The sequence below is a fragment of the Sciurus vulgaris genome (assembly GCF_902686455.1).
Source record: "Sciurus vulgaris genome assembly, chromosome: 1".
NCBI classification, from domain to species: Eukaryota; Metazoa; Chordata; class Mammalia; order Rodentia; family Sciuridae; genus Sciurus; species Sciurus vulgaris.
Window position 1 is genome coordinate 43,127,734 of NC_136461.1, and position 26,859 is coordinate 43,154,592.

Here is a 26,859-nt window from a genome sequence, read left to right on the forward strand (position 1 = left end):
GTGCCACGTCAGGCTGTTGTTGGGGGGGTCTCTTCCCGCGCTCCTGAGTGCGGGGTTGCGGTAGAGAGGGTGGTGCTTCTCCTCTCTCGGGGGTCCGGAGCCTGACAGTCATGGTTAGACTCCTCCGACCACTGATCAATCCTTCCTGGAGATGGCTGCTTATTGTGAAGATCGCACAGAGGCCTGGTGGAGGTAGTTGCTGGTCACTAAGGCAACACTTGGGATCGGGGCCGCGATGGGATAGTAGTTTAACAATCCTGACCCTAACCCTGCCACGTAGGAAGAGAGTTTCAAGCCGCCTGCCCCGATGTCGGAATCCCCTCTACAGCGTGCGTTTCTGGCAGCTAGGAACCTCCTAACCCAGGAAGTGGACTTACTGTATGGTTTCAGGTCTTAGGGGGAGCCCCTCCTTCGCCCCCAAGACGAACTCTTACTTCCTGTTAATACTGTCCAAGAATCCCCATAATTCAGTAGTGTTCCAGAAAACCCCATCGTTTCTCCATGGGGAACGCAGGCATACATAATAGCAGCCTTAATGAAGTTTTAGAATCTGCCCTCTTTCTTAAGCAGAAAACGCTGAGAGCACGAGAAGGTAGTTGGAGTCCCCTAACGATGGATAAATTCGTCATTCGAACGCCTAGAATCCAGAATAGCCCACAAAAGAAAGATCCTGGAGGAAAGATTTACAAGCAGGCCACGATTGAATCTCTGAAGGTGAGAGGGGATCTGGGACTAGAGAAAATATGCAAATATTGTGGTAGCAGACATTTCCAAACCGGGTCTATTTTGGGAGTTCTATGAATTATTTTTTTCTATGCCCCTCCACAAGTTGCTCTTTCCCCAATATGCTTCCTGCACTTATGTTTATCAATTCCCATACCTCTACTACATTCTTCTAATTACTCTGGCTTTAAGGTATGTCTTCTAGAAGGTAGGATAAACCACCTTGTGTTTTGTATGTTTGCTTATTTTGTTCTTTCTTTTGTAAAACTGTTTCGTCAGAAATGTTAAACTACTAAATATAATTCTATGTACTCTGTACAAACTTACTAAGGAGTGATTGATAATGCTTATAGTACTTTCATACTGGCCACAGCTATATCACATGACCTCCACAGCTGTAGCTAGGCCTGAGAGTTTTTAATAGGCTCTGTTATCTGGAACTCAGTTTTATTTCTATTATCAAGGAAGATTCAAGGAGTATATACAAAAGTCAATGAACATAGATACTTAATAAATACTAAAGTGATTATTATTTCACTAAAAACAGAACAGCTTGCTGTTAGTCCCTTTTGTCATCTGGAACATCTGCTCCTGCATTTGACTTTTTCTTTTCCATTTCCTTTGTAGGTTCTGCTTCTTCCACTAGATTCTGGTTCCCAGAATTCTGTCACATTTTATGTATTTGGCTAGGGTGGCTCTTACCTATCTCAGGATTTTCCATGCAGACAACTGCCAAACCTGAACTTGCACTCTGGATCTCTCTGAATGGGAGAGGGGAATTTGGGGTTAGAGACAGCAAGAAGGACTATAACGATAAAGCAGTATTTTGAGTACGTGGCTTAGATGTTTAGTTGGACTCCTTTTCTGTCTGTCCCACAGGTGTAACAGACCCATATTAGAAAACAATGAAGGTGATATAGATAGAAGCATTGAGTCTGAGGCCTTACTATGCATCTGGGTGATCTTCAGCTAGTCATTCCCTTCTCTGAGACCGCAGATCCTTTATCTATAAAATGAGGAGGTTGAACTAGGTCCGTGTTTATTCAAAGGGCACAATTGTCGTTTGAGGCATGATAATTTTCACTACTTGTGAAGCTACCCTGTGAGTTATGAATTATAGGATGTTTAGCATTAGATGCAAATAGAACCTCCCACTGTCATGACCACAAATACCTTAACATAATTCCAAGCAGCTGGTGGTTGAGACCTGCTGAACTCTAGATGATGTTTAAAGTCTCTCCTACTCTTGTAGTTCTATGGCTTCATGGAACATATTCAAGTTTTCAGCTGTCTCTGTTTTATCAGAATATTCCTAACAACTAAAGGAAGGATCATGATGTCAAACTCTCTAGAGGAAAATGGGTGGTAGTGGTAATTGAGCTGCATATATGCTCACCTACACACACTTTTTTTTTTTTTTTTTCCCGTACCCAGTGATTCTCTACCACCCAGCTACAGCCCCAGCCCTTGCCCCAGTCCTTTTTATTCGTTATTTCGAGACAGGGTCTAAGTTGAACAGACTAGCCTCAAATTTGCAATCCTCCTGTCTCAACCTCCTGAGTCCTGGTATTCTAATCATATGCCACCATGCCTAGCTCCTACTCATTATTTACACTCCATTCATTGTCAACCTCTCATATTTCACTAGAGATGATGTGCTCTTTTATACCCTTGCAAATATACTATCCTGTTTGCCTAAAATGCGTTCCTCCATAATCTTGGAGGCTAGAGTGTAGTAATTAAGAACACAGACTCTTTCCAGGCATGGTGACACAAACCTGTAATATCAATAACTCAAGAATCTGAGACTGGAGGATCAGAAGCTTCAACAACTTGGTAAGGCAATAAGCAACTGAGTGAGACCCCCATCCCAAAGTAAAAGTTTAAAAATAAAAAGAGGGAACTAGGGAGGTAGTTTAGTGGTAAAGCAACCTTGGGTTCAATCTGCAATACTAAGAAAACAAAAAAACAAACTCTTGAGCCTAATTTTTTGAGTTAAAAATCCCAGTTCTGCCTTGGTGATCTTGGGTAAATTATTTAATGTCTTTGTGTCCTTGTCTATAAAATGGGGATTAATAATACTTATTTTATAAGGTACTCTGAGATTCAAGCACGTCAGTATATATAGTGTTTGGAATAGAGCCTGGCACATGCTAAGTACTGTGCAAGTGTTTGCTGTTATTGTTATTATTACTTACTGAAATCCTGTTCATCCCTCTTGACTGAGTTTAAGAGTCTCCTCTACTATGAGGCCTTTCCTGCCTACTCTTCTCTCCCCTAAATAGAGAGCCAGTCTAATCAGATGTATGTCCCATGCTACACCCTGAGCTTCTCCTAGACAGCTGGATCCATAATGTGTCTCCTATAGATTAAACTTCAAAAAAGAGAGAGAAAGAGCGATTTCTGAATGTCAGACTGAGGAAGTGTAATGTACCTAACATAGGACTTGGCATGTAGTAGGTCACAATATATTTTTCTAAATGATCAAATGAACTAAAATTCTAAGAACTTGGGTATGGCATATGAGACCTTTGCTGTTCTGTCCCAAATGCCTTAAAATCTCATCCCTTGTGGCTCCACATTTACATGAAGGCATTCCAGCCACACCCCATGTCTTATTGTCCTTCATATAAACTTGTCTTTTTTATGCCTCTAAGACTTTCTTTTAACCTGATGCTGATCTCTTTCTTGGAAAGCCTTTCTCCTCCTTTCTTTCTTTTCCTTTTTTTTTTTTTTTTTTTTTGTTCCTGGGATTGAACTCAGGAGCACTTGATCTCTGAGCCATATCCCTAGCCCTATTTTGTATTTTATTTAGAGATAGGGTCTCACTGAGCTGCTTAGCACTTCACTTTTGCTGAGGCTGGCTTTGAACCTGCGATCCTCCTGCCTTAGCCTCTTGAGCTGCTGGGATTACAGGCATGTACCACCAGCGCCCAGCTCCTTTCTTTTTCTTTTTACAAAGTAAATTCCTACTCATTTTCAAACTACTCAAGAACCACTTTCCCTGTGAATCCTAGATTATAAGTTCCATCAGTATAGGTACCCTTGAATATTTTATTTATCTCTGTGTCCTCTGACCTAGCATAGTGCCAACACATATTAAGTGGTCATTAAATATTTGTTAAACAAGGGGATGTTGAGATGTTTTCTCGGTCCTTTGGGAGAGTTAATCTTTCCTGCTTCAGTACTCTCTTATATTTCATTCAAATAAATGTTATTGCCCTTACCTTATTGTATTATAATTATTTAATTACCTGTAGTTTTCTCTGATCCACTATCAACTCCTGAGGTGGGCCACAATATTTTGTTATATTCTAATTCTGCTTGTAGCTCTAATGTAATGCTTGCTAAATTTTAAGTCAATTTATTGAATAAACAATGATTATCCTTATTTTGGCATTCCCATGTAAGGATTTTGATAGTAAACCATTCTACAAATCTTACTGTTATTGTAAAGTAATGTCATACCCAGCACTATGCTAGGTACTATAGGGAACGTAAGAGAAGTTTAATATAAAAAATATAAGCCCTGGGGCCGGGGTTGTGGCTCAGTGGTAGAACACTTGCCTAGCGTGTCTGAGGCACTGCGTTGAATTCTCAGCACCACATATAAATTAAAAAAAAAAAGGATAAAATAAAGGTCTATTAACATCTAAAAAAAAAAAATATATATATATATATTATATATATTATATAATATATATAATATATATATATTATATATATATATTTTATATATATATAAAATAAGCCCTCATGGCACTTCCTGTAAGGGGATCAAAACAGAAGTAAACTAATAATGGTACAAAATGAAGTGATTCATTAAAAATTGTCATTTAGACAATAAGAGTTAAAAGTGAAGAGATCTCAGTGTCTGTTTTAGTGGTCAGAGAAGGCTATGTTGCAGGACACCTTAAAGGAATGGGAAGGTTTGACTAGAGGGAAGTTTGGCATATACTCATTCAATAAATGGCAGTTACTGTTATCTTTCTTTCTTTAGTACTGGGGATTGAACCAGGTCTTGCACATGCTACACAAGCATTCTACCACTGAGCTGCATCTCCAACCCCTAGCATTTCACTGAGTTGTCTACACTGGCCTTATTGCAATCCACCTGCTTCAGCCTCCTGAGTAGTAGGGATTATATGCATATACCACCTCAGCTGGCTGCTGTTTTTTTGTTTTTTGTTTTTTTTATAAATGCATGGTGCTTACTTTTATGTGTGTAGAATGGCAAACTGAAAGCAAGGTCCACTCTCTGCTGAGGGACTTATTCTCACACACTGGCATCATGTTTTATTTCCAAAAATTTACTGAATAATGAAGTTTTGGTTTTCTCATCAGTCACATAAGGGCTAATACCTAATAGTACCTGACCTGCAGAATCATTGTGAGGACTAACTAAATAGATGCATGTCCATAGGACTGAGCATTGTGCCTATCTATTAATAGGAACTAATTGTTTGCTTTTCTTGTGTATAAGAGACTTTTATAGTAAAAGAGCTGAAGATGATGATAATGATTGTTACTAACATTTATTGAGCCCATTTCTATGGGCCAAACATTGTACTAGTGCTTTAGATATATTAAAAGTCTTAGTAACAGTTCTCTGAAATGTATACTTTTATCATTTTATCATTTAATCTGTAGCACAGGAGATTACATATCTTGCCTAAGGTCATGCATCTGTAAGTGGCAGAGCTGGGATTTGAACTACACAATCTGGATCCATAGTGTGCCCCCATAGGGTAAACTTAAAAAAAAAAAAAAAAAAAAAAGCAGATTTCTGAATGCCAAGCTGAGGAAGTATAAAAATCTTGAGATATTAGGACCATTGTACTTCTGTTATCAGTATACTGCAAGTAATTTTGCCATAGCCTTATCACATTCAATAAAAGTGATACTGAATAGAGCTCATACTGTGTACATTTAAATGGTAAAGGTTAATTTGGTTAATCTCTTATTATTCCCTTAAGAAGAAATGATTTCTTTTGATTGTAATAGATTTTGTTTTAATTGAAAGATCCTAGAATATGCTTTCTTTCTTTTTTTTTTTTTGGTTCAGCATTTCATCAGAATGCTCTATGAACCTTTCCTTCCTTCGTAGGACTGACTAACCAATATGTTGTCTGCTGCCCCCACCAGTGGAATAGTGCCCAAGTTTTTGCTTATGAGTGGATCATTTTCCCTACTACTTTTGTCACACCTGATATTGCAACTATAAAGACCAGATGGAGAGCATATCTTCTTTTTATAACTGTTCTACTGCTTATTGCAGCTTCCCCATTGATAGTTTGTGTCCAAGTCTCTTTGTCCTTTTGTATCCTAAATAATTCAGGCAAGAATTTTCAAGCTCATATTTAAACAGATATAAGGAAACACTTCTTCAACATATATAGAATTCTTTTGCTCTGAAAACAGACTGCTATTTCTCCCGTTTCTAACCTTAAATTTCAGATCTGAAAACTGTACAATAGTTTTGTTCGATTATATATACTGTGCTCCAAGGATAGAGAGATAAATAACATATTGTTGCTGCCATGAAGTTATTCATAGTCTAGTGGTGAAGACAATCTCATTGATGATTATATGCAGAAAGCATAGATGTAGTAACAGGAATCTCTACAGTTTACAAAGGGTCCCAAAGGAGAATATGGTCAAATGTAGGAGAGAGGTAAGTAAGACTTCATAGAACAAATGATACTTGAAGAGAGTCTTAAGAAATAAATAGATGTTTATCAGGCAAAGAAAGAGCATCCATAGTCTAAGGATGTGAAATACTGTGATTCATTTAGGTAGCTGCCAATAATTTGATGTATCTGAAGGAAATGATAAGACCAAAAACAATATCAGGAGCCAAGTTATGGGAGACCTTTTGTACCATACTAAAGAGTTTGGACTTCTATAGTTTCATATGAAATGATCTGATATGGAACTCCTAACCCAATTATAACCATGTAGAAATGCTATATAAAAAAATCTCCAGGAGCTGGGTGCAGTAATACTTGCCTCTAATTCCACCAGCTTGGGAGGCTGAAGCAGGAGGATCATGAATTCAAAGCCAGCCTTAGCAACCTGCAAGGCCTTAAGCAACACAATGAGACTCTGTCTCTAAATAAAATACAAAAGAGGGCTGGGGATGTGGCTCAGTGAGTAAGCACCCCTGGGTTCAATCCCCGTACAAAAAAAAAAAAAAAAAAAAAGGAAACTCCAATCCAGAGCTAAACTTGAACACAAGAAAAGGAAATTATTTCTCATTTGCCAGGAAGAGAGAAGAAATTGACACCCAAAGTTGTAAGTGGGAGATGAAGCTGAATATTTCCAGCCAATATTGAAATCATGTGTAATGCTTAGGCACTGGGGTTTTAAGACCAGTGTGGGCCAGGAGATAAGGCCTCAGGCTAATATGATAGGAGCTGGAACTGACCCCTCACATGAAACTGGAAGCCAAAGCAAGGCTGTCATTTTTGTGAAAAATGAGCTAGAGGGGTTGGGGTTGTGGCTTAGTGGTAGAGCACTTGCCTAGCACGTATGGGGCGCTGGGTTCGATTCTCAGCACCACATATAAATAAATAAATAAAGGTTCATCAACAACTAATAAAAATATTTAATATATATAAAGAAAAATGAGCTAGAAAAATCCCATCCACCTGTCCAAGAAAAGAGCATGAAGACTATGATCTTTTCTCCAGGTCTTAGATGGAAAAAGAGTTGACTACAATATATTAGAATCACACACTTACTGCCATGCATGAATGTATATAATTAAGTTCACACTGTGTGCAAAGCTGAATGAAATTCTCATAAAAACTGGTCTAGTACCAAGAAAATCCCAGGACCTTGGCAGAGGCAAATGAGAGATTTCCTTGTTAAGGCACTTCACATCCTAGGACTCACAGGATGCCCAGTGAAAATAATCCCCTTTTAAAGATGAACTTGAAGTCAAAAAATTATAAGCTTTATAGATTCTCCATGTCAAGAAGTGGAGATAAGAGAACAATCTGAAAGAGACTTCAAATGAAATATGTTTAGAATGTTCATAGAAATAAGGAAATGAATAGAAATCATAAGAACAGGATAGTATGAAAAGGGCACAGGCAGGTTTGGAAGAAAGAACAGAACTTGTTCAATTATAAAATATATTTGTTGGATAAGAAACATATTGTTCTGTGTTTAAAAGTAGACAAGGCATACCTAAAGAGAGAATTAGTGAATTGGAAGCTAGATCTGCATTGCAAAGAAATAAAGAGATAAAAACATGAAAGAAAATAAGGTATTAATAAGAGTTTTTGAAATAAAGACTTGTGAGGAGAAGGCTGGTATAGATTTTGTTGAGTATGCAACTTTAAAATTACAAAAGTAAACACTAAAATAAAAGAAATATGTTGTCTAACTTCCAAACCATAAAGAAAAAAACAAAATTAAATTGGACTGAATTTTGGACTGAATTTATGGACTATAAAATAGAAAGAAGAGTAAGTATGCCTCATTATTAATCAGTAATCATAATAAATACAGATGGACTAAACATGCCTATTAAAAGATAGAGATTGTTGGTTGGATAGCATTGAAACCATTTTTTAATGAAACAATTTTAAACAACAATTTTGCTTTGTGAGGGAGCAAAATAAAGTAGCCTTAGGCTATTTAAAGTATATCGATTTAAAGTATATCGACCCTGAAAAATGCAAAGTAAAGGGATGGAAGACATACAAAAAGCTGTTACAGGCAGGAGTTCATTGAAGCAATGTTTGTAACAAAAAATACAGGGAAAGAAATTCTAAGTATCCACTAGGGGGATAGATTTCAGAATTCTAAAGACATTTGTATAAAAAAAGAGTAGAATACTATCTAATACTAAAATGGATTAATTGTGATTGTACTTATATATCAATAAATCAAGAAAATTTGTTGAGTTAAAAAAGCCTGATGTTAGGGCTGTGGTTATAGCTTAGTGGTAGAGTACTTGCCTGGCATGTGTGAGCCACTGGGGTTCAACCTTCAGTACCACATAAATAAATAAGTGACTTGGAGAGACTGAGTCAGGAGGATCACAAGTTGAAAGCCAGCCTCAGTAAGTTAGCAAGGCCCTAAACAACTTAGAGAGACCCCGTCTCAAAATAAAAAGGACTGTGGATGTGACTCAGTGGTAAATCCCTTGTGCCAAAAAAAAATTAAAAATTAAAAAATTTTAAAAATAAATAAATTAATTAATAAATAAAATGAAGGTATTGTGTCTATTTACAACTAAACAAAAAATTATTTAAAAAGCCTGATGTTTATTCCTTTTTTCTTGAAAATATCCCTTTATTTATTTTTCATGCTACTTAACAACACTATTAATACTGTTTTATATTATAGAGATCATAGAAAGGAACTTTGTCTCAGTTCTGACCAAGGCCCATAAAGGCTGAGAACAAAGTAGTAGGTAGCAAATGATGTTCTCAAATGAGATTCTAGACCATCCATGCAGAACTTGGGAAGACAGAAATGCATGACCAGTTTTAGAATCCTGAACCCATCACCCACCATAGGCTCTAAAGAAGGTTGAAGTTAAGAGGGACGAGAGAATTCCTTCAGATGAAGTGAGAGTACTGTAGTAGTTTCGCTGGGAGAACTTGACTTCAAGGAGTTGGTAGACACATAAATTAGACCTGTGCTTGAGAAAATCCAAAGACAGTGACCGGTGCCAGAGGGATGAGTGGCCGCATTGGGAAGGCTGTTAATGTTGGAAATTTTTAGGACAAAGATGTGGGCAATCATGGGAGAAAACGCTGGCTGGCCTAGAGTCAAATTAAAGTGGCTGGGTTTACAAGAATCCTTGGACCCCTACAGAGAGAGTCTGTGTGCAGTGGGTTGCCAGAAACTGGAAGCTTAGGGGAAGACTGTGGCTGGCTTGAAGAAGCATTGCCCACATTGTGGGTACCAAAAGTGAGATCTCAGCAGTGGGAGCTCTCCAAGGAACTACAAAAGCCACCCTGAGAGAGAGAGTCAGCTTCAAATACCTGCCAATTCAAAGAGCACTAAAACCTGATTAGCATAGTGTCACAACAAAGGAAAACTTTTCCTTTGCTCCCCTCCTTTTCCCAGCTTTGAACCTGGATGAATGGGAAACCAAAACAAATAAACATATTGGGGAAGGAGAAACCCAGGCTGGGAAAAACAGAGGAATTAAACACACCCTCTTCCCACCATGGTTTCTAGACTAGAAGCACACCCCAACCAAGGGAGTGAGGTGAGACTTTTAAATAGTTGCCTTTTATCAAATTGCCATATTGAAAATGCATATAGCAAAGTACACAAATCCTAAGTGTATATCTTAAGAAATTTCCACAATGTGAACACATCACCATTCAGATCAAGAAACACTGCTAGGATCCCAGAAGCCTATGTGCCTTCCTAATTTCTAACTGCCCATGTTCCCAGGGTAGTAATCATCTAAGACAATTTTTTTTATTTTGCACTTATAAAAGCAACTTCATTTTTTGTCATTGTACTTTAAAAAAAAAGTTGTTAGTTGAAATACTTTCAAAACTAAAGAAAAGTTAGAACACAGTACAAAGTACTTTCCCATTACCTTTATCCATTTTCCTTAATTGCTAATATTTTGCACTTAATGGAAAATGCATGTCAACTTTAAGATAGTAGTTTCTTCTGGGAATGGAAGGAGGGAAATGAGTTTGGTGAAGAGTGTAAAGTGACTTAAGTTTTATAATGTTTTGTCATTTTATAAGGAATGGCAAAATATTAACCTTTTTTGTTGTAAGTAGTGAGTTTACCCTTGAAATTTAAAAAAAATTCTTTCAAAAGAGTTTTCTGTACAAAATGAGGAACTATTAAAGCATGCTTTTTATTGTTGAAATAAACATGCCTTTATGACCTCTGCTGTCTGCCCATGCTTGTGAATTAAGACACTCTTAAGTGAGCTATAAGGTTGGTTCACCTCAGCATCATTTTTCTTTTCTTCTCTTCCTTATTACCTCTCACAGCTAAGTGCCCAGTAGTGTCTGACATGTAAGATTAAAACTTGCACTTTTCCTAATAGATGCAACTCTCTTCCTGATTTGCAGTAAGCAGGACCTGCTTTTAAGCAATTACCCATCATTTGGGGCCATCAGACACACTGTGCTTTGGTTCAGGTCATAATCAATAATTCATATGTCAATAGGAGCCCCATTAGCTCAGGTGAAGGCAGATGTCTTTCTAATGAAAATGTTCCATTTTCCAAATGACTTTTCTTTTTCTCAGAGAGTTGTGGTTATAGAAGACATAAAAAGATGGAAAACTATGTTGGAGCTTCCTGATCAAACCAAAGAGAATCTAGTTGAGGCCTTACAAGAATTAAAGAAGAAAATGCCCTCCAGGGAAGTGTTAAAATCAACAAGGATAGGTATGTTCCTTCCGAATTTTATGAAAAGTCTTTTTTTTTTTTTTTTTTTTTTTTGGTCTCCTTTCTTCCTACTTTCCTCTTTCCTTCAAACGTTAGGTTATCTGTCCTACTAGTGCTTTTCAATGGACCAGGACCATTGTTTAATAAATTCTCCATTGGTTGCACCCAATACTTTCATAATATGTAATACATTTAACAGAAAATGAAATTAAAATATACAAAACAAAGCCCTGATTTTTTATTAGATTCAACACATAGAGAATTGCCATAAAAGATTCTAAATGCCTCCATTCAGTGTCTATACTTACCTTGTAGACCAGTAACACAGTGATCTATAGATATCATTTTGAGTGTACCTGATGCTGGGTATGCAAAAGTGAATATGATATGGTTTGTGACCCTAAGGAGCTTAAGGTTTGCTAGATGGAACAAGCATTTAGACAAAAGGAAGCAGTGAACTGCTATAAGTTATAAATGAACATATAATATTCTGAGTACTGTTCTGACCCTACAATATATGCTGGCACAAAGGACAAAAAAGTCACTTAAATCTGGGGAATTCAGAAAAAGCTTCGTAGAGGAGATGACATTTCAGTTAAATCTTGAAAGAAACTTGGCTTTTCTGTCTTGAATAGAAATAATTTGCAAAGCCTGCTATATTTAAAAACAACAACAACAGCAACAAACTATAGCAACATTTGTCACTGTGTCATTTATTGTAGCTTTGGAGATATTTCAAAGGTAAGTGAGAGACTATGTTGAATTGCCATTTTAGTACAGTACACAACTGTGGATAATATGCAAGGGAGGGCCAACATGTGTTCCTCAAGCTGCTCCCAGTTCCCCAGGGAGTCCAGGGTAGTCATTCACAGCTGCTGCTCTTGCCCTCATGAGTGCACCCATTGCCTTGTCTGCCTCCCCTTGACCTCTTGTCTCTGAGAAGCAGAAGAGAGAGCAGCTTCAGACTGGCACTAACAGCTGGGAAGAGCTGTTTTTAAGTCCCCAGAGGGTCCCCCAGGAGTTTTAGAGTTGCACCCCTGTAATACAAACCAGAATCTGAGAAAATTAGATGCTTAAAGAACATAAAACCCTATCATTCTAGCCAAGAAGATTCTCCCATCTGCTGCTAGATTTTCTATCTTTACAGGTTGTGGTCACTAGAGGGCAGTAAAACCATTTATATAAAAAGACAAGATATTTCCACCAGTAGAGGGTACTAGTGATTAATATTTTATGACATATATGTGCATATGTGTATGTGCATGTTTATATTTAGGCATATATCACAAACACCACATGTGATAGCATATCATATAACAAATATCAGTGCGATAACCTGGAATTGTTCTACTGATGTAGAACAGATAATTTTTAAAAAATCATTAGTCTGGGCTTTGAGTACAATTGTGCATTTGCTTTCAAGAGTGGATGTGTCTGAGCTGGGCACGGTGGCACATGCCCTGTAATCCCAGCTACTTGGGATGTTGAGGCAGGAGGATCACATGTTTGAGGCCAGCCTGGGCAATTTAGCAAGACTCTGACTCAAGATAAAAAAAATAAAAAAAGGTTATGGATGTAGCTTAGTGATAGTGTGCCCCTGAATTCAATCCTCAGTATTAAAAAGAAAAAAAAAGTAGGTATGTCTGATGTCCAGATATTTCAGTTCCGAGGGTCACAGTGAAACTTCAAAAGGGTTTGACTGAAGAGAAGCTGGAAACCATTCAACTTTTGAACCTCAATCCTTTTCCAAACCTTCCCTAAACTTGAGGTTATTTGGAATATAGAGGTTTCATGTTTCTTTTATAGTTGTGCTAGTTGCAATGCTGAAGATTTCATTTGAATCATTGCCTGAAAATGTTTATATTTTCCACCCTTTAGCCTTCCCACTTGTCACTATGCTGTGGGTTGTAAGGAACAACTATTTATTAAATATATTTCTTGTGCTAAGACTTATGGTAGCATAATAATGGAGATAGATATTATTCCCTTCTTTTTGGAGCCTGAAGTCTAATGGAAAGATGGATATCTTAATGAGACTTTGTCATAAAGTTTGATGAGCATTCTGATGATGGGGAGAAGTTAGTCAAGTGCTATACGTGTTTAGAGTAAAGGAGAAAGTGTTGAGAAAGTGTTGTCAGGGGGAGGGTACATTGTGTAAGCTGTACAGAGGGTAGAGATGGCCTAAAACATGGTACAGTCCAGACACTCAAAGAAGTTTGGTGTGTTTGAAATGTAATATACTAGAGAGAGTGTGGCAAGAAGTAAGGCTAGACAGGGAGTCTGGACCAGATGGAAGAGACTCTTCCTAAGTCATTAAAAACTGTTTGGTCTTAGCAATGGATCAATTGCAATCACTGTGTAAAAATTACCCATAATTTAGCTGCTTAAGACATTACTATTTCACACAGGTTTTCTGAGGGTCAGCAATCTGGGAGCAACTTATCTGAGTGGTGGTGGCTCAGGGTGTCTTTTAAGAAGTTGTAATCAGACTGTTGACTGGTACTATAATCTTTTGAGGTTTGACCAGGTCTTGAGAATCTGCTTTTTTATTTTATTTTATTTTATTTTATTTTATTTTTATTTATTTATTTTTTTAGTTGTAGATGGACACAATACCTTTATTTTATTTATTTATTTTTATGTGGTACTGAGGATTGAACCCAGTGCCTTACACGTGCTAGGCAAGTGCTCCACCACTGAGCTACAACCCCAGTCCAGAGGATCTCTTTTTAAAGTGGCTCCCTCATAAGGTTGCTTGGAGAAGGCCTCAGTTCCTCATCATGTCGACTGCTCATTACATGCAACTGACTTTCCCCAGAGCAAGTGATCCAAGAGAGAACAAGAAAGCTAGAGAAAACCGAGAGGGAAGCCAGTTTCTTTTATAGCCTAATCTCGGAAGTGACACACTGTCACTTCCCTCCCATTCTGTTGGTGCCCATGCAGTTTGAAAGGCAACTACACAGTGTATGAATACTAGGTGAGAATCACTGTGGGAGATCTTGTAGATTGGCTAGCAGGGCAGGAACTCCTTTGTGTTTATCCTAGATATATTATACTTCCTAGACCTGCAGATTCTGTTCAGTTGTTAAAAATGTATAGCCGTTATCTCTTCAAAAGTACCTCTTTTATTTTCTGTTCCCTCCTTTTGGGATTCTACGACCAGAAGTATGTTAGCCTTTTAGTCTTTATATTTTTTAACTCATGTGTCATATTTTTTATCTCCTTGTATCTCTTTGTAGATAATTTCTTCAGATATATATCTTCCAACATGCTAATTCTTTCTTCAGCTGACTCTAATGAATTCTTTATTTCAGTGGACTCTAATGAATTGTTTCTTCAGCTGACTCTTTTGAATTCTTTACTTCAAAAGCTCTGTTTTCCATTTTTGCAAGTTTTTTCTTTCCCCTAAATTTGACTCTTGTCAATGCTATTTGCACATTCTTTTGACTGCACCTTTTATTCCTTGAAACATTTAACACATAGTTCTTCATCTGACTATTCTAATATCAATAGTCCTTGAGAATTTATTTTTATTGTTTATTGTTACTGCTCTCATGGTGCTTGCCTTCCCATATGCTTGTTGGTTTTTTTGTTTTTTTGCAGTGCTGGGGATTGAACCCAGGGCCTTATGCTTGCAAAGCAAGCACTCTACCAACTGAGCTATATCCCCAGCCCCTTTTTGGGTTTTATTGTAAGCTTATTATTTATTTCAATCTATAGGAATTCTATGGGGCTAAATGGGAAAAGCTTCCCTCTAAAGAGGATTAGCTGCCTTGTCTGTTTCTGTCAATAGTCAGGAGCCACCTCTGGCCTAGAATATTTTAACACACTTCTCAAGTATCCTACTTCAGTATGGCAGTACTAGGATTAGCTGTTGTACGTTATCACTGACCCATGGTGAGGTATTTCAGCAGCATTGCTGTAGATGTCAGCCCTATGACAGCCTCACCTCTCCCTGAGCCTGCTCTTCTAGACTCAACTAACTTTTTGGTTGATGGGAATAAGGTAGCTTTTATCCAGGATCTAGTTGTGCTGCAGTGAAAGTGTAGCTGTAGTCCACCATAAAGCCTGAGAGTTTACTTTTAATCCTAAAGAGAATAGCATAATTGAAGAGTTTTGAAAAATCTACATGGTTGCCATGTGGGAAAGAAGCAATCCTAGAGGTGGGAAGCCCAATTAGGAACCTAATGAACTATCTGGATAAGACATGAGGTGACCCAAATGGCATAGTAGTCATGGAGATGCAGAAATGTAGTTGGAATCAAGAGATACACACATAATAAATTTCAGAGGACCTAGAGATTGATTGGATGTTGGGGATGAAGGTGAAGCAGTGAAAGTTGAGGCCTGCATTGCAGATATGGGCAGATGGTTGGAATGTGGTACCACTCATTGCAATAGAGAACAGCAGGTCTGGCAGTGGGGGAATGATAAGTTCAGTTTTAGACTTATTGTGCTTGACAAACCATAGAACATCCCAGTGAAAATGCTCAACAAGATGTTGGATGTACAAGGCGGAAACTAAGGAAAGATTGTAACTGTATACTTGGGAGTCATTATCAGCATATGGCTAGGAATTGAGGTGATCGAAATAGATAAGCTTGCCCAGGAGGAGTATGTAAAAACAGCAAAGAGCCAAGTCCAAAATCCTAAAGCACACTAATATTTAAGGGACTTGAGGAAGGAGACTGAGAAAGTGTGACCAGAGAAACAGAAGGGAAACAGATGAGAATTCTGTCATGGAACGCAAAGAAAAGTGTTTCCAGCAGGAAATTGGTCAGTAGTGTCCATGGTTGTCAAGGGGCCAAATAGCAGTCTAAAACTTGCATGTGGATTTTGCCAAAGAATCATGTAGTAATCTTGGTTAGAACAGGTTCAAAGGCCAGGTTAGGGGCAGAATCTTGAGCAAGGAGGAGGTACAGAAGCGAAACTGAAAATAACTCAAGAAGAGTGATGTAACAATATGAGAAAGGGAATGGAGACTGATGAAAGTTCTGGGTTTTAAGGTAGGAGAGAATCTTAATATGTTGGATGCTATTGAGAAGGATTCAGCATGAAAGAAGTTAAGGTAACTGGGAAAGTTCACTAAATTGTTAAGACTGATGAGCAATATGAAACCTAGTAAGAAACTTGGATCCTCTTTCGATCTGTTTTATTTAGAATCTAGAATTATTCACTCACTCATTCATTCATTCATTCATTCATTTGTTCAATACATATTGAGCACCTTGTGTGTACCATTGCTCATGTTGAGTGCTAGAGAATAATGTCTGGTCCATTGTGTAAGGTACTTATATTTTCTCTGAATAAATAAGCATATAGGGATGTAATTGTGATTGGCATGTGAAAATACTAACATCAAGGGATATACTAAGGTCTGTGGGAGTGCAGGGGACACAGTGACTACTTCTCTTTGGATAAACTGTGAAGGGGGTTTTTATAGAAGAGGTGAAATTTTACTAGGTCAAAATAATATACAGCTCATTGCAGGCAGGGGCATGAGTAAAAGAATGGAAACTTAAAAATCCTGAGAACAGCATTTTAGAATCTAGAATGCATGGCCAGGATAGGCAAAGGTGGAGAGAGAAATTTAAAAGCTGGCCAGTTGAGTCTGGACTTATGTCAGATGCCATCACTCTCTATTGTGCCTTTCTCAAATTCTGATCCTGTGAGGTGTCTCTTAAAAAGAGAATTCTGGGGTTCAAATAAACTTGGGAAATGCTGTCTTCCTGTCCTCTCGGCCTTGAAGATTTTCTGTGAACTTTCTCATGTATTAGGCTAGGAGAAATCCCATAGTAAAGAAGCATGGGCTGGGCAGAGGTGGCTCAGTTGTGGAATGCTTGCCTAGCATGTGCAAGGCCTTGTGCTCAGTCCCCAGCACCTCAGAAAAAAGAAACCTATTTAATTTTGTTTTACCCAGGTTTCCCAATGAACTCTCTTATTTTTATTTTTTAATGGAACATCTATTAGCAACTTCTAAACTTTGAGAAAAAAAAAAAAACTGATACTGGAACCATTTAGTGTTTTTAAGCTATGGTAAAAGCACTGAGGACTGAGAGTGGAGAAGAGAAGCAGCTCCTTCGTGAGACCTCAGGAGAGTAGACTAGACTTGGCAAGGTTTACCCCTGGAGGTGAGGGAACTGCTGTGCCCCGCTGCCTCTCCTTTCCTTGCCATTGTAACCCTCTGGACTGGCCCCCTCTTTCTGCCTTCAGACAAATGCAGATCTTCCCTCCTTTTATAACCAAATTCCTTTTAAAATGATCAATACTCACAACCCCATCTCTAGCCCTTCCCACTCCTTTATTGGAACCTTTTCCAAGCTGTCTTCTCCCACTGTCTCTCAGGACACAAGCGGTTTCATTCTATCCAAATCCAATGGTCTTGTCTCAGTTCTCTTCCTCCCAAAACTGTGAATTTTAGACCATCGATTATTCTCTTTTCTTTGACATAAATGATACTGAAGTGGTTGCCGATTCTCTGTTTTTAAACTTGTTTCCTTCTTAGCCCTTTTCTCGGACTGTAATGCGTTATTTGAGTTATTTAGTTATTTACTTCTTTATTTCTTATTTGCTAGGCGATAGCCTCCATGCCAGCAGGACCATGCTATTTTATTCACCTCTGTATTTCAAGCATTAGTGTCACATATAACAGGAGCTCTGGATATGTTTGTCAAATTAGTGAAAGATTGGACAAGATTTTCTTAACTCTTCTGGCCTTCCATCTCTCTGTTTCTTCAATGTTCTGTCTCACCTCAGATGAAGTGAGGCATGAGTTTCCCTGAAACTAAGCCCTTGATCTTGTGCTGCTGCTGCTGCTTTTTTATTTATTAATTTATTGGGTACTGAGGATGTGAACTCAGGGGCACTCAAACACTGAGCCACATCGCCAGCCCTATTTTGTGTTTTATTTAGAGACAGGGTCTCACTGAGTTGCTTAGCACTTCACTTTTGCTGAGGCTGTCTTTGAACTCATGATCCTCCTGCCTCAGCCTCTCAGGCTGCTGGGATAATAGGTGTGGGTTCCTGTACCCAGCTTATGCTGCTGCTTTTTTTTTTTTTTTTTTTGTGGTGCTGGGAATTGAACCCAGGGCCTTGTGCATGCAAGGCAAGCACTCTAGCAACTGAGCTATGTCCCCAACCCCTATGCTGCTTCTTTAGAGCACTTGTCCTCTTCTACAGACACCTCTTGGATGTACATCTTCTTCTTTATCCATTTAAAAAATTTTTTTTATTTGTTCTAATTAGTTATACATGACAGTAGAATGCATTTATACATTTAAAAAAATTTTTTTTGTAGTTGCAGATGGACAGCATGACTTTATTTTGCTTGTTTATTTTTATGTGGTGCTAAGGATTGAACCCAGTGCCTCACACATGCTAGGTAGTGCTCTACCACTGAGCTACAACCTCAGCCTGCATTTATACATTTTGATAGATCATACTTACATGAAGTGTAATTTCTCATTCCTCTGACTGTGCATACTGTAGGGTCTCATCAGTCACACAGTCATATATGTACATGAAGTAATAATGTCTGCTTCACTCTACTATCCTTCCTGCTCCCATACCCCTTCTGTCTTTATCCATTTTTGAATCTTCAATTTTTAGAAATGTTGTTCCATTTCTATAATTTTCCTAAATTCTTATGAATCTAAAAGTCACCTTCTCGCTTTCATTTACCACATAAAATGAATTGTTTGCCATGTGTTTCTTGGTACTTTGTCCTTTTCTTCTTTCTTTCTTGCTTTTTAAATAAGTGTTCTTTGTCCATTTACTGTTGAAATCTTATATTTTTTCTTATTTATTTCTTTGAGCTTTATAAATCCATTTGGCTGCCTCAATTTAGGTACAAGGAAACTGAGACCCAGAGAGTTCAAGTGACTCATCTAAGGCCATGGAGTGAGTTAGGACCAGAGATGTAATGAGAACCCATGTCTCTTGGGGTGGTGTTCCTTCCTAGTTAGCAGACTGCATTTTGCCCTGGACCCCAGCCATATGTCTTTATTTTATTGGACCTTCTCTATGGGTTCTGCCATCTGCTCAAACTTAACCTCATTTAAATTATAATTTAGTGCTTTTTCTTTTGTACCTCAAATGGGAATTTTATCCTACCTTTTCCCTTTAAGTCAGTTTCCTTATAATTTTTACACTAACATAAACTCTTTTGGTGATAATGTCTAGCAGTAAATTGGAGATATGGAATTGAAGCTCAGATGAGAAATTTACACTAGAAGTTCATGTTTGGAAGTCATTTTCCAGGAATCTTTTGCTTAAAATCACCTAAGTGGATGAATTCTCTGAGAAAAAGGAAAGATTTAAGGGCTAAAGGACTGAACCTGGGAGAGAATGCACATGGAGAAGTGGGAGGAAGAAGAGCAGCTGGAGGAAGAGACAGAGGGAGTGTAGGTAGGGCAGTACTGCAGTTATTGCAGGCCAGGAAGGAGAGCATTTTTCAGAAGCAGAAGAAATGAGTGGCCTCAGTGTTCCTAGGTGGTCCCCAGACCCAAATTTGAGGGCCAAGTGGGAAAAACCTTTTGGACCTGACAATTATAGGGCCTCTGTAAGTGGATGCCTTTGTTATAAAGAAAGCCAGTGGGTAAGGGGTATTGAGCAAACAGCTGATGAGGCAGTGGGGTTAGGCCTTAAATTCAGCCTGGGGAGCAATCATGCGCCACTTTGCAATACTTACTGTACATATAACTTTTATGGGATAAGGTTTTTGTTAGTCTTATTAATCTGATTTCAGAAATGCCTTATTTTCATTTATGATTGGTTGACAACAGAAACCCCTATGTTTATAAATTTCTTTCACATCTATGACCCATTTGATTCATATAACAATTCTGTAAAGTTATTGTAATTTTTTCCTCCATTTTAAAAATGAGAAAACTGAAGCTTGGAGAGTTTCAAGTAACTTGCCCCACATGAGACAACCAAAATAAGTGACAGCACTAAGATGTTCTAAACTATGTCTTTCTACCTCCTGAAACCTAATGATGCACAAAAGGCTAAAGTCAGGGTATCGGCAGCTCCATTTCCTTGCCTTTTCCAGTTACTAGAATCTGCCTGCATACCTTGGCTTATGGTCCCCTTTCTCCATCTTCAGAACTAGCACTGGTAAGTGGAATTCTTCTTACATCTAATCTCTGTGATTTACCATTCTGCCTTTCTGGTTCTTTAACCTTGATCACATCTGCTGAGTCCCTTTTGCTACATAAAGTAACATAGTCACAAATTCTGAGGTTTAGTTCATGGACATCTTCTGAGATCATTATTTTGCCTACCAGGTCCTCAAGTTAGGCCATACCATTTCAGGCTTTTATGCTCTCATTTTTCCACTTCTTGTGCTGTTCCTGCCCCCTTCAGTCATTGTGAAGTCAGGACAAACACTGCCACTTTCTCTTTCCTTTTGATGTTCTGGGGCATTCCCCCAACAGTGTTACCTTACCTGTAACACTTTCATGCATTGTGTTTAGTTGTCTTCCCCTGTGCTTAAGGGGAGCTCCTGCCTGAACTCTTTAGCGTGGGGCTGTGCCTGGCTCAACATTCTAACCCAATGCCTGGCACAGGGCCTGGTACATTCCTAGTATTTGGTAATGTTTGTTAAATGTGCAAAAGACTGCTTCCTGCTGGGAATTTGTCTTAACAATGTGCTGGGATGCAGAAACCCCTTAACCTTAAACCCAGGGGACTTGACCCAGGTCATAAGACTAGCCAGTGGCACAGCTCACTTTAAAACATAAACTTCATGGAGCAAATAATGACTTTTTGCAGATCATTAACTTCCTTGATGTAGCTACTGACCAACTTGTGACCTTGGGGAAAGGTCATGGAGTCTCATTTTTTTCTTCTGAATCAGGAGGAGGTAGGACTGTCTGATCATCCAGAGGCAATAGTACAGGGTTAAAGTAGGCTCTGGATCCAGACTGCCTATGTGTGTACTTGACACCTGACCCTGCTTTTTGCCATGCTTCCTAAGTTTCTTAGCCTCTCAGTACCCCAGGTTCTTTACCTAGAAGATAGGACATTATGATAGCACCTACTTCATACGGTTGTTCTGAGGCTTACATGAGCTCAGATATGTAAAGTGTGTAGCATAGTAGCAAACTCATTAATGTTGTTATGAAATTTCCTTTGTGATCTGAAATTTACAATTCTATTTTTTCTAGGTGGGGAGTCCCCCAACCCCCCTCTTGTCTCTTTTCCTGCCCCAGACTAGATTGCCTTTCTCCATCTCCAGAGAGCCCTCCCTGTTGCTAATGAGTCTTGCATCATCCCTGGGCTCCCTAATAGCTCTGCCCTTCCTGAGCTGATTTCCCTGGCAGAGCTGTCTGACCAGTCTGGGTGTGGCTCTTGTGGGAGTATGTGTGGGATATACTGGCCCTTGCAGGCCAAAAGCAGCAGCTAAGCTGCCCCTGCATGGGAGTTGAAGCCTTCTATCCTTTGGCCATTTCTCAGGGCCTGTGCCCTTCTGATTCGAGAAAACCAAGAAGGTGCACTACATTATCTCAACAGAGCCAATAGTCTAATAACAGAGAATTCCAGGGTCTTGGGTGTTCAGTGTGCAGGTTCTAGAGTGAAGCTGCTGTGTTCAAATCCTAGCTTCCATGCATACTAGCTGTGAGACCTTGAGCAAATTACTTTGCTAAGCTTCAGCTTCTCATGTGTAAAAGGGGAAATAGTAGTGGTATTTAATTCATTATTTAGTTATAAGAACTAAATGAGATAATTCATATAAAGCAGGAAGAATTTTCAGCAATGGGTAAGAATTAGAAACTTGGGGCTGGGGTTGTGGCTCAGTGGTAAAGTGCTTGATTAGCATGTGTGAGGCACTGGTTTGATTTTCAGCACTGCACATAAATAAATGAATAAAATAAAAGTCCATCAACAACTAAAAAAAAAATATATATATATATGTATAATTTAAAAAAAAAGAATTAGAAAACCTTTTTCATTTTCCCAATACTTTTCATTCCTTTATAGCACAGTCTGTTATTTTGTTTGTAATTGCGTGATTTTCTCAATCAACAGAATCCATATCCAAATGTTAGTATAATTTGAAAGCCAAAGATACATGCTTCTTTTATTTAACTGTTTTGATTCAATTCAGCAAACTTTTATTCATTGTTTATTTCGTACTTGACCCTTTTCTGGGATCTGGGAATATAACTTGGATTAAGGTACAGGTTCTGCCCTCAAGATGTTTACAATTTTGAGGAGAAAGTGGGCATTTACATATTATAGATAGGACTGGGAATTTACATATTCTAGATAGGACTATCTATTCTAGATATTTCAGTGGTAGAGCAATTGTCTAGCTGCACAAGGTTCTGGGTTTCATCCCCAGCACCACAGAAGTTCAATAAATAAATATTCTAGGTGCAGGGAGCAGTAAGAGCTAAGGCACAGAAATGTGAGAAGACCAGACAGCATCACCCAAAACAGGAACCTACAATCTACTCTCTGTACCTTGAACTTAGTATATGGAGAAAAAGGTGTGGAAGCATTGGGAATGAGGGGAGAGAAGGAAGAGGATGATATGGCATAAAGTAAGGTCAAAGAGGTTCCAGGACATGCAGAACTTTAATACTATATTTAAAAATCAAATTGAGAGCAGAGCTATTGAAGGATTTGGGGGAGTGATGTGATCAAATTGTCTTCCTTTATTTATTTATTTTTAACCAGGTATTGAACCCAGGGGCTCTCAACCACTGAGCCACCTCCCTATCCCTTTTTATATTTTATTTAGACACAGGGACTCGCTGAGTTACTTAGGGCCTTGCTAAGTTGCTGAAGCTGGCTTTGAACTCATGATCCTCCTGCCTCAGTCTCCCAAATCACTGGGATTATAGGCGCCCGGCTCAAATTGTCTTTTAAAGGTCATTTTGACTGCATTGTAGAGGATGAATAGGAGAGGGCCAGATTGGGGCAGAAACTGGTCAGTACACTCTTGCAGTAAACTAGTGGAGAGGTGATGAAAGCCTGACTTAGGGCCATGTACATGGATAGGGAGTGAGGAGGAAGAGGAAAAATACAGAGACTGATAAGGAAGTGACTATGATTTGGAGTGGTTGAATGAACATAACGATGAGAGAAACAGTGGAGCAAAAAGTGATGGATGGGTGGTAATGACATCATGTGACAAGAATCTCTGAGTTAGAGTTGTTTAGAAGGGGACTTACTGGATGTTTGGGTCTTATGCATAGTGGGAGCCTTTAGCTAGGATGTATAGTTGGAAGTCATCTGCCTGCAGGTGGAGGTTGAACCACAGGAGTGGATGAGATTACTCAGGGAAGGAAAGAAGAGGCCAAGGATAGTGCCCAAGCTGGAGTTCAAGTAATTAGTGGATGGGGAAAGAATAAGCAACCAGCAGAATTAGAGAAGGAAGAAGAGAACCAGTAAACAGGTAGTTCAGAAAGCCATAGAAGAGAATATTTCAGAAGGAAAAAGGCCAGTGTCAGACACCAAGCAGTGTCAGGATGGAGGAAGTCCACTGGATTTGATAAGTGGGATTCTGAGGACTTCTGCACCTTCATTTTTCATACATAGAGCTGGATCAGCAGTGCCTTTCTAGGATAGAAATAAAGGATATAGTGAAGATCATATGATGGGAAGGACTCTGTTCCAAAGAAACCTGAATGTACCTCTACTGTAGTAATCCCCAGCTGTTTGCCAAGATGTTTGTGTATAAGCCAGCACCTAGGTTGAGCCAAACTGCATAGTCCCACTACTCAGAAGAAACGTCTGTTCATAATTCTATGGTAGGATTGGGCTGTAGGTCAGTGCCAGAGTGTTTGCCTAGCACATGTGAGGCACTGGGTTCGATCCTCAGTACCACATAAAAATAAACAAACAAAATAAAGGCATGCTATCCATCTACAACTACAAAAAATTTTTTTAAGAATTTTATTGTAAATTCTTTAATACTTTCTCTGCATATAAACAAATCAGATGTTCATGTGTATACACATGTGATTTTAAAAGCCCTTCATATACTATGCTTCATACTGAGCATGCACATATACTGTGCGTGCTCTTTTGAGACCTGTTTTTTCACTTAACTGAATGCAATGATCGTCTTTCCATGTTACTACATGTATCACTATTCCAGTTTTTAATGGTTGTAAAGCGGTTTGTTTAAATGGACCATAATTTTTTTTGACAAATTGAACCCTTAATGATGGGGTTGTTGGTAGCTTTTCACTATCTGAAACAATACTGGGATGAATATTTTTATAACATATGTCTTCCCTGCTCACTTTGGTAGGGTGTTTTAGTCAGTTTTTCACTGCTGTGACTAAAGGACTCGACCAGTGCAACTGTAGAGGAGGAAAGGTTTATTTAGGGGCTCATGGTTTCAGAGAGGTCCCAATCCATAGATAGCAGACTCCATTCCTTGGGGCTCAAGGTGAGGCCCATCATGGCAGAAGAGTGTAGCAGAGGGAAGCAGCTCACATAATGATCAGGAAGCAGAGAGAGACTCCACTGCCAGATCCAAATATATACCCCAAAGATACGCCCTAATTTCCACCTTCTCCTGCCACACTACCACTTTAATTACCACTCAGTGAATCCCTATCAGGATTAATTCACTGATTGGGTTAAGACGATTACAACCTAATCATTTCTCCTCTGTACCTTCCTGCATTTTCTCACACATGAGCTTTTGGAAGACACCTCACATCCAAACCATAACACATGGTGAGTATAAACCAATTTCAAGGATTGTGTCCTACTCATCTCTATCCTCAGTATCAGGCACAAAGTAGGTGCTCAGAGGGAGTATTACAATACCTTGCATGTAGGTATCTTATTTATTTATGCATTTAAAAATGTTCTTTGATTGGTTGTTTGATTGACTGATTGATTAACCCCAAGACCTCAAATGAGGTAAGCATGTGCTGTACCACAGAGCTACATCCCCAGCCCTGATCTTTGTGATTTCAGCAATTTGTGTATGTGTGTGCCAAGGATGTGCACACAAAAAAATATTGCTGAGGGAGTAGTCTCAGCTATATCAATTCTTCCCAGAAAAGGAAAATATCAGCAGTGGTTTCTGCTTTGAAATGATGTGTGTTTCAAAAGCGGTTTCCTCGGCATTATCATCTGAGAAGTACCTTTAGATGTCTCTAATGAGTGCTCTGCATTCTTCTTCCTCTTCTTCCTGTGAGTATAAGTATTGATGTACTCCTTTCCCTGGTCAATAAAAAGGCCAGATAAAAATCCTTCCTAAATAAATGGTTACAGTGAGAAGTTAAAGACTCTTAATATTCTGTTACCCTATCTTCCCTTCAACATTACTTTTTTTTTTTTTTTTCTTTTTTTAACCTCCAGGATTCTCTTTAAACCTTTAAAGCAGGGATAGTTTCTTGTTCAAGCCCTGCCTGACCAGTGCCTGGCATAGTACCCAGCACAAATGTCCTTCAGTAAGTATGGGAGAATAAAGGAAGCAAACAGTGTTGGGCTATATAGTTTGCATAATTGGAAAAATTTTGTTTTGACCATTTTCCCAAATTTAAATGTAAATTTCTGCCTCCCTTTGTTCATTGATGTCTCTCTTTTTTTTTTTTTTTTTTTTCTTTTGAGATGGGGCCTTGCTATGCCCAGGCTGGCCTCAAACTCTTGGGTTCAAGTGTGATCCTTCTGCCTCAGTCTCCTGAATAGCTGGCATGACAGGAGCATGCCCACCGTGCCTGGCTTTAGATTAAATTCTTAAATATCTTATAGGATCTGTTCTAAGCTTCATTTTTATGTCATAGATTCATTCATTCATTTGTTGTGGGTCATTTAATTATTGTTGCTTTATATATGTTCAAATAGCCTTTTTCTAAGGCTAGTTGTACCTTACAACTCCTCTTTTTCAAAAGTATTTTATACTCTTGCCCAGTTATCCTTCTAAAAGAAGTCTAGAAAAGTTTGGTTGTATCTAATAAAAATAACCATTGAGACTTTTTCATTGAGATAACATTAAATCTACAAATTAATTTCTATGTTGGTATTTTTGTGCTTATCTTTCATCTAATTACATGGTTCATTTTCCCCTTTTTTTCAGTCTTCTGTTAGGTGCTCTAATAGAACAACAAACCTACTCTTCTTCCTGTCTCCTGCCACTGTGCTCACTGCTGGAGATACAAAGATAAACTGTCACAGTTCTTTCCCTCAAGAAGCTCACTTTGGTGATTATCTGATAACTGATCAGATAATTACAACTAACTATTGTGCATTTATTGTAATTCTTGTGATAAGCAGAAGCACAAGGTGCTAAGGGAGCACAGAGCAGGGGTCCCAACCAGGTTGAGAGCTAGTAAGGAAGACTCCTGAGAGGAGACCCCAGAGTGGATCTGAAAGCCTGAGTAGAAATGAGCCAGATGAAGAGGCAGGAGAGTGTTCCAAGCAGACAGACTGTTCATTGGGGTGTGAGTTCGAAAATAAAGAGGAAAAAAAAATATTTAAGTGTTTTAGAAGCTACTGAAGGATTTGAGTGCAAGTGTGAAATGGTCAAATTTATGTTTTAGAAAAATATATGTTTTAGAAAAAAATGTTCATAAAAGAGAAAATAGTAAAATTAAATGAAGCCCTCTCTAGCTGCAGTATGGAAGATGGCATTAACAGATTCCAAACTTAGCCAGACAGGCCAGTCAGGAGGCCTTTGTGGTCACCTGGAGGCAGTGTGCCCCAAGGCTAGGGCACTGGTACTAGGAATGGACCAAAAGAAGCATCCAGAGCTGTTAAGGAGGCAGGCCCCA

The 26,859-nt window shown here is 38.6% G+C and overlaps 1 protein-coding gene across 3 annotated transcripts in view; it reads left to right on the top strand.

Annotated features, from left to right (window-relative positions):
- The window catches only part of TCEANC2 (transcription elongation factor A N-terminal and central domain containing 2), a 37,063-nt gene that overhangs the window by 164 nt on the left and 10,040 nt on the right, over positions 1-26,859 (top strand). Inside the window, exons 2-3 of one of the 3 annotated variants that reach the window (XM_079118303.1) lie at positions 568-714; positions 10,972-11,113. In XM_079118303.1, the coding sequence (XP_078974429.1) occupies positions 613-714; positions 10,972-11,113 (244 nt within the window). In that variant the 5' untranslated portion in view covers positions 568-612. Of the gene's footprint in view, positions 1-2; positions 715-10,971; positions 11,114-26,859 lie in introns of those variants that run through there. The other 2 variants (XM_079118302.1, XM_079118301.1) reach the window with 2 other exon arrangements.